At 40.6% G+C, this 8,905-nt stretch overlaps 1 protein-coding gene across 1 annotated transcript; it reads right to left on the reverse strand.

The window, feature by feature from the left end:
- Positions 1-3,296: 3,296 nt before the first annotated feature.
- LOC146548361 (ADP-ribosylation factor-like protein 6-interacting protein 6) lies at positions 3,297-6,719 on the reverse strand. The gene is made up of 5 exons (XM_085265928.1): positions 6,518-6,719; positions 6,257-6,404; positions 5,669-5,722; positions 5,023-5,155; positions 3,297-3,929 (listed from the first exon to the last, which is right to left on the reverse strand). Exons 1-5 carry the CDS (start codon positions 6,524-6,526, stop codon positions 3,836-3,838), a joined length of 438 nt encoding a protein of 145 aa, XP_085122054.1. The 5' UTR covers positions 6,527-6,719; the 3' UTR covers positions 3,297-3,835.
- Positions 6,720-8,905: the final 2,186 nt, after the last annotated feature.

The following is an 8,905-nucleotide window of genomic DNA, read 5'->3' on the forward strand; positions in this document are numbered from 1 at the left end:
TACCATGCTCTGCAAAAACATGCCGTTTCCTGGCCCTCTCTTATACATAATACAATGTAATCAGCAAAATAAGCATTAATATATATATTTAAATCCCAACAATGTATGCGCCCTTCTCTTAGCCTGAGGTCATCAAATCTAAACCTAGTGGTCTGCCATCACTGCTGGTGGCATCAGTGTCCTTTAAAGTTTTAAACTCAAGTACAGACTTCTCGTCTTCACATACCAGGATCATCCTCTGCCACATCCAAGGTTTTATCTGTTTAGACATCATAAGACGAATCATCTGGTTATTACCAGGTTCTAATATGAAGTAAATACAACCTCAGGTGAACAGCATGACCTCTCAGACTCTGCTATTGTTTAGTTCACAGTAACTCGTCCAAAATGCAGAAGCAGTGTGTCAAAATGTAACCCCTCCCCACCCCCACTATGCAACAGTGTGTAGAACCACCTTTGGCAACAGTAACTTATCAGCTTCAACTCACAGAAATTCAGACTCACTTTTCTGTACAAAGTTGAATGTCACCAAACGTGGTGCACACAGTTTTTGTTAAATAATTACACAATGTGAGGATTGTGCCTTCAAGCAGCTTCTTTTGTATGTATTGTTGTACTTTATAATATAAAGCACCCTGAGGCGACTGTTGTGATTTGGCGCTGTGCAAATCAAATTGAATCTTGATGAGATGCAGTGGGAATAGGAAGAAAAGCGTGAAAGGTGCATGAAAACGTTTCACAAGAACACCAGCTGTGGCACGAGTCTGTAATGCAGCGGATGTTTGGACTTGTAAAGAGCAGCTGAGAACGTCTGTTTTCAGCCACCTTTCCTGCATTATTTCCACACTGTCTTGCAGCACATTTAGGACCTTCTAGCTGATATCCCAGCATTACTGAACTTTTAGTGGATTTCCAGTGACACAAGCAGCAGACTCACTGAGAGAACGACACCTGTGCTTTCTGGTTTCTGTGATTAATAATCTGGGAGACTAAGACTGAGGTTTGTGCTGGAAAGGAGATGGACATCCTAAAAAGATTAGGCCCTGCAGTGTTCCCACTGTTATTCTGGTTTTAAACACATAAAAACTGATTTTTGTTCTATATGAATAATTTTCAAAATAAAAGTCTTTTTACTGGCAGGAAGCATATGGCAGAGGTGAGGACTAGACTTGTGATTGAAAACATGACTGGGTGGAACTGGGGATGTTTTTCACATAGTGTCCACTTCACTGTTCCTGCTTATTGCACAAGTGTTAAAGAAAGCTTCTGTTTCTTTACTGTACAGAAAAACGTGCTGAATTGAATTTGGTTCAGCAAGGCCACGCACAGCCAACAGGAACCTGATATCTGAGTCTCCTTTGGCACAAACCAATCAGCAGGTGTCGCAATTTTATAAGGAATGTTCTGTGGTCAGCCGTCAATTCAGATTGATGGGTACTCTTAATATCAATATAAATCCCATACAGTTTATTCTGGTTCATGACTGACCTCTAACAACGTAGCAGTGACAGAGAGGATAAGGCCGGGTGGCGTTTTTCAGATCCAGAGGGAAACGGCTCGCAGAAGGAGACATTTGTTCTGCAATATTTCAAAGTATTTCCTTGAAACGATAATTAATAAGACTCCCATTAATAGTTCATCACAGTTCTTTTCCTATTTGGCCTGTTTTTTTTTTTCAAAAACCGTATTCCTCATCTAACATTTCTTTGAGAAATTCCAAGACAATATCAGGAATTCAAAGCCTGCCTGAGGGAACTCGGGTAAAAGATGACAAATGACCAGGCAATGATGAATTAGAAGGAGAGTGTGGATGTAGAGAGACTTGTCATTTTACAGCTCTGCTTCTGCCTGCTGTGTTTCAGGGATTACACGATAATGGGGAACAAGGATCAATTATATCTGGATCACTGGAGGCCAATTCATTTATTAAACAATGATGCAAAAAGTTTTTTCTCTCATCTTTGCAAAGACAATAAAAACTGGTGCGTGTTCCAAAACAACAACAACACACTGCATCAGAAGCACCGTGTGGAGGCGTGATAGCCTCACAATGAAGCAGTGCACGTTGTAGAGCTGCTCTTCATACTGTTGGCCACCAGATGTCTCCAGATGTCTTTAAGGTTTTAAATATGACTTTAGTGACTGGAAAGTGAAAGCGCCAAAAGTATTCACTCACCCGTCCAAATCAGCGAGTTCAGGTGTCACTTCTATGGCCACAGGTGTGCAAACTCAAGCACCTGTGCAGCCTGCTTCTGCAAACATTTGTGGAAGAGAGCGTTGCTCTCAGGAGCTCCGTGAATTCCAGCGTTTTACGGCGATGGGATGCACCTTCTGCAATAAGGTGAGTTTTGACATTCCCTCGTTACTAAAGACTCCACAGAGAGCTGTGAGTGGAAGCGAACAACAAAGTGGGAGCGATGGGGAAGGACAGCAACTCAGCCACCAAGCGGTAAGCAACGTAAAACACAGATGCTGAAGTACCTAGTGGCCAACTTTCAGTACAGACCTCCAAACTTCATGTGGCCTTCAGATGAAACTGGTGCTTCATCCCAGCCTTACATCACCAAGCCCAATGCAAAGCATCAGATGTAGCGGTGTAAAGCACGCCGCCACTAGACTCCAGAGCAGTGAAGGCGTGTTCTCCCTCTGGGAATCTGATGGATGAATCATCTGTTGTGACTACATCAACCTCACACACTCACTCAGGCTCTTTCAAACATCTGAGTTTCTGCGCCCCAGTGGCCGGCCTCAGCACCAGTGCATCGGACTGCTTCTGCCCTCGACATCCCATCTGACGCTTGGAGAGCCCACAGGAAGCTGGGCCCATGTTGTTTGTTCAGGCTGCACCAGGTCATCAGGCACCCTCCCTAGACTCAGTGCTGGAGCTCTGAGTGACAAATCTGTCACAGGGGCCATCTAAATGGCTCTTTGGATCAGGTGGTGGTCAGATGATCAGATCATCGTCCCATACCATGAAAATGTAAATAATATGAAAGCATTCATAAGCTCCCTTTATTAACACACTTCAGCTAGAACATAAAAACCACATATAAAGTTCTATAGGTCCCTGTCATGAAGCGGCTCTGACCCACTGGAGGGAAAACGTGAAAACTTACACTTTCTTCACAAGCTGATCATTATTAACATGTCCCAAAACCTTTAATCTAGCAAAGCATTTACAAGTGGAAAGGCCACTGAGTTTAATCTGATAAATGAGAGTTTGGCATTTAAACCACAAATCTTATTACATATTAAAACTGCAGAATGCACGTTGCTATAAATTGTTAATGCAATTAAAACTCTTTAAAGCTTTTTAAAGACATTGAAGAATTGTTCTGTCTTTTTAACAACTTTCAAAGCTTTGTTCAGCCTTCAGGTGAAGCGAGCCGACCCGGAGAAATAAAGACGAAAACAATTCATCAGCACTAAGAAGTTTAATTCTTTTGTTTTTTCAAATTTGACCAAAGCTGCCATGTTAGACCTGAGCATGTAACATTCCTGTTTGGGTGGTTAATCAACTGTTCACAGTCTCATCTGAAGACATGCAGTGTGTCAGAGTTTGAACTGCTTACAGCCCCACATACAGAGCTTTAATCCAAGGCTGCAGCCTGGAAGCTGCTGTGTCCATCCACCTGCAGGTAAACACAGGCTGTGTGTGAAAGCTGCAGCTTCATCACCAGTGTTACAGAAGGTGTCTTCAGTTAGTGCACAGCTGTGTGATCACGTTTCAGCAGCAATAACAGCACATTAAAACTACTGTGGTTATTTCCCTGGGCTTGGATGAGTGTGTGTGTGTGTGTGTGTGTGTGTGTGTGTGTGTGTGTGTGTGTGTGTGTCAGCAGAGACTCCAGATGATGGTGAGCATGGCCATGATGCCATTAAGAACAGCAACTCCATATCCCACGTGGAAGCCACGGTCAGAAGCGTCTCTAGAAGAAGAGAGATATTATTGATTAGTGTTATTTTAATATCAAGAAATTAAATGTACAGTACTGTAAAACTGTCTTACAGTACTGTACATTTAACTCATTCACTGCCATTGACGTCTATAGACGTCAATTACGTTTCCAATGGGAGGGGCTAGAATACAACCTCGGGCAGCTTGTCAGTGAACATCAGACTGCTTGAAATGTATTTTTCACAAAAAGCTCGTTTTCTCCCTTTTTTTGGTCAAAACAGGCATTTTTGGTGGAACCCACCTCTCTTCTACAGCTGATTACTAAAGAATGGAAAATGGTAGAAACAAGCTTTTTTTTTTGGATGGAAGAAGAGAGTCTGTTCTTCATTTTGGTAGGTTCAGCGTTTATATGATCATAACACACAGTTTTCTGTGGCTCTTCAAAAATGAGTAAAAATGCTCAAAAACCCTGGCAGTGAATGAGTTAAGTATAATATAGGGTATAAAAGTATTTCCCTTTTTTTCACATTTGTTAGACTTAAATGTTTCTTAAATAACCAATCGAATAAATACAAATGCAGGTTTTAAATCATTATTTCATTCATTAAGGGGACGAAAGAACACAAAGGCTCGCTGCTTCGGGAACAGCGGATGTCTGTAACTCAGGAGGTTGGTGGTTTGATTCCTCACTGTTTAGATCTACGTGTGAAATATCTCGGGCGAAATACTGAACCCCAGGTTCCTCTCTAATGCATCTGTTGGAGTGTGAAGTCTCCAAAAACAGAAGCAAGTCCACCTCTGAATGGCTCAATAACTAAATGAAGGTTTGGCAGTGACCCAGTCAAAGTCCAGACTGAAACCAGATTGAGACTGTTTGGCCTTAAACAGGCTGTTCATGCTGGAACAAGGGCCAGTTACTTTAGAAGAGTTCAGGGACCAGGTAGATTAGGATAGATTGTCTTAATAAATGAAAACTACACTTGGTATTCACTCAGGTTTTCTTTGTGTAATATTCAAATTTGTTTGATGTGAAGAACAGAAGAGAAAAAACGTGTAAGAAATCAGCATTATAAGGGAGAATTCCTGATTCTTCTGCTCATACAAAGCGTATCCCAGCGTGTTACCTGACGTGGGCCACTGTCCGCAGTGTCGGGAAATCCATACCAGGCTGGAACGAGTCAAGGTAGGTGAGCATCCACGAGAAGACGCAGCAGATGCATCCTACTAATACTGACAGGACCAGGAGACTCCAGAAGCCTGATTACACACAGTGCAGGATCAGGGTTTACAGTTTCTACAGCCTGGATCTCTTCCCTTGTTTTACACAATAAGGGAGAAACCACTGTTGGAGCAACAGCATCGTCCTTGTCACACTGAGTTTGACTGCTTCCACTCCGTACTGATAAAACATGCTTTTGTTTTGGTGTTACAATAAAAACAATATATACAGAAACACAGAACTTTTGGACAGCAGGTGACCCACAGTCTCAATAAACATGTCTATGGCAAAGTTGTTGTTATGTGCATCTCTTTTGTTACTTTAGTAAAGATTAGCTGCTAAGATTTTGCAGAATAATAAGTAATGAAAGCTGCAGCCCTCAGATATTTACACCAGTTACTTTGTACAGTACTTTTCAGAAATGTTGAAACATGGTATTAGAGCTTTCTCTAAGTATATGTGCTGCACATGGAACCAAAGACAGTGTAAACCGAGCATGATGGTGAACACAAGTATCTGGACGGAGCAGTAAATACAGAGCTTATACTTACCGAGCATCTTCTCCTCAGTGCCATCCTCTCCTGTCACCCTCTCTGCCCGCAGCTCTGAAACAATCACAACTTATGCTGACCAACACTTGTTAAAAAGCCAGATCCCATCTGGTCCTGTGCCAGACGAGCACTTTAACAGAGCTCGGAAATAAAAACAAGTTTATATATATATATATATATATATATATATATATATATATATATATATATATATATATATATATATATATATATATTATAATGATATAATAAATATTTGACATGTCAGCAGTTTTCTAAGTAAATATATTTCTTAACATGTTATAAGGTGTTACTGACATGAGATTCTCACCAGCTGTCGGCAACAACCCATCCAGTGCACACATGCAAAGAAATCATCCACAGATGTGCATTTATTCATTATTATGTGTAATAATGAAACATCATTGAACAAATGTATTTAATACTTAAAGCATTTGCTGGTGATGACTGTATTATAAACATGCCTTTGGACTGACCGATCATCCTACAGTAAAAACTGTTTTTTCCTTTTCTGATCCCACTGATCTGATCCTGATTTGCGCGTGCGGTACAGGGCCGCGCGCTTACCTTTGAGTATGGGGTAGATGAGGGCGCAGAGAAACCCGACCGCGGCCACTGCTCCGGCCGAGCCCAGCACCGACAGCGCGACCACGGGCCATGGTTTGGGGCCGTTCCGCCTCGCGCTCCTGGCGGGCTCCTGTCCGAACATGTAACGCTGCTCACGCAAACGAACAAATGAAAACGTCTGCAAATCAAACCTTTTCACAGCCGCGCTCAGCAGAACGAAGCGTTCTTATACACACAGGGACAGTTTGAGAATATACAGACCGATGACATGCTCACAGTGACGACCCGACTGCTTTTAACTTGTACCAGGAACTGCTGATTACATGTTTGAACTTTTCGCTTCCGCACACAAAACTGTCCCCGCGGGGGTTCCGTTGGTGTAGTTTAAACTGCCACAGTTAAATATGTGGAAACAAGCTTAGCTAGGCCACTTACAGTCCTTTAAATATTTTTTTATATATGTTTCTTTTAAATTCAGTTATGGTAAAGTATCAGGGAGAAAGAGCAGTTTACCGTGTTTCACTCTTCACAAAGATTTTGAGTGAGCCTCTCCTAAGACAGCTGGGATAGGCCCCAGCCCACCGGCGAACCTGAACTGGATAAGCGGAAGAGAATGGATGGAAATTTGTATGATTGATTGGCTGATATTAATCTGCACCAGTGACTGTAGAAAGCTCCGACAGTCATTGATGTGCACTGATTGTATGTTGATACGTGTTGGCCTGTTTTATCTGCTGAATTGCTCCAACAATCAACATTTTAATATTTTTATTCTAAACCGAATGCTTTCTCTTTTATTTAATAGAGTTTCCTCAAACAAATGTCCCAAAGATTATAAAGCTCCTCATACATCATAAGCAGTATATTTTGAAGTAGCCGCACAGTTGTATCCGTGAGTCCACAGCAACACCGTTAATCATTTTCATAATGGTCTGAAAGGTACTCTATTATAATATTAATAACAGTAATGATTGGATGCTCTTGTTTCAAGTTGCTTTCAAAAGTAAAAAAGAACTGTTGAATTAGTTGTCTTTAAATAAGTACTTAATTAAAACAGTAATATTTTTTAAATTAATTTAAAAAAAATCATAAAAAGGTGTACTCTAACCCTCTTCTGTCTCCTCCCACAATTATGTTTTCTCACGCGCTCTGAATAAATGATTTAATTGGCTGAGCGGCATCGCAGGGATTAGTTACAGTTCACGCCAGGGGCGGAGCGTGGGGGTGGCTTACGGGGCTTAAGCCCGGGTTGTTTTGTCAGAAGCCCGGGGTATTTTGGAGTGTAATTTTTTCATAGTTAGATGTCTGGCTGACAACTGTATAAAACAAAAAGTACACACAATATTCGAAGCACATAGTGCACACTGTGGGAATTTACGACTGTGCGTGAATCCCCCCCTGATATTGGTATGATCCAAGCTCAGGCACTAAGCGACTGAGCGAGGGGGCGGGGCAGCTGCTGCCCGTGAGTGCGCTGTTGGAGAGACGGAGCCAGCCATACTAAGGAGAGCTTAAGTTTGAGCAGGTACCAAAGCAAATCATTCGTACCGTACAAATAATGTAAATATGACGGTGCATCACGAAAGATTGATATGAAACTGATCACTTGACCAATATTACGTTACTTGCTCTTCAAGTGAATCAACAAATGGCGAAATGAAAAGCCGAACAAATGCTATTTTTTTTTAGAGAGTCTTAGCTTACGTGTGTTTATTTCATATTTTCAGTTCTTACCCTCCCCGACTAAATCGGTTTCAGTTATGTACTGAAACATAAGAATGGACATTCGAGGGTTCTTTCAAAGAAAAAAACTCAGGTAAATGTTATTTTATATATTATGCTTTGTATGTTGTTCAGTATATTTCTATGCAAAACAAGAGGGATTTCAGTACACAGCAGGATATTCACATTTGTAACCAGATATTTACATACACTTTAGGGAGAAAACATAAAACATTTTTACTGTACAACATCAATTTAGAGTAAATTTTTGTTTTAGATAAATATTGAAATATATTTTGAATTAGTTAAATTTCAGAATAAAGAGAGACAGAGCTATTTTTATCACTTTCATCAAATTTAGGAGTACATGTACACTAAATTTATTGTTAATTAATAAGAAAACTCCAGATGATTCCATTCTGAGCTGAAGAAGCTTCTGATAGGTTAGTAGAGTCCATGTGAGTAAATTGGTGGCACAGCTGTGGATGCATATAAGGCAAAACACAGAGCCTGTTTCTTTGACATGGGAAAATCAAGAGATATCAACCAAAACACCAGGAAAAGAACTGTGGAGCTCCATAAGTGTGGCTCAGTTTGAATACAATTTGGTGCCATTTGCAATTAAGAAATACAGATAGTTTCTCTCTTTACTCTTAAAGTTAACAAATATGTTTTTATATTTATCAATCTAAAAAAATAAACATTTAGTCTGATTTGATGTTACAATTAAAAAAGTGTTTTTATCTGAAGAGTAAATATCTGGTTTCAACTGTATATTTGATGATTGTCAGCACAAAGAGGGAGAGAGAGGAGAACGAGGACAGAACAGATGAACAAGAGCAGGTGAGACACACATGTTAGTCAAATGGTTGTTTACCAAAAGTATCACCGTATCATAGGTCCTCATGTATCTCGTACCTAGTGTTT

The sequence above is a fragment of the Mchenga conophoros genome, linkage group LG23, assembly GCF_057382185.1.
Source record: "Mchenga conophoros isolate Kocher_MC1m ecotype Shallow Benthic linkage group LG23, M_conophoros_male_GT1.1, whole genome shotgun sequence".
Classification (NCBI taxonomy): Eukaryota; Metazoa; Chordata; class Actinopteri; order Cichliformes; family Cichlidae; genus Mchenga; species Mchenga conophoros.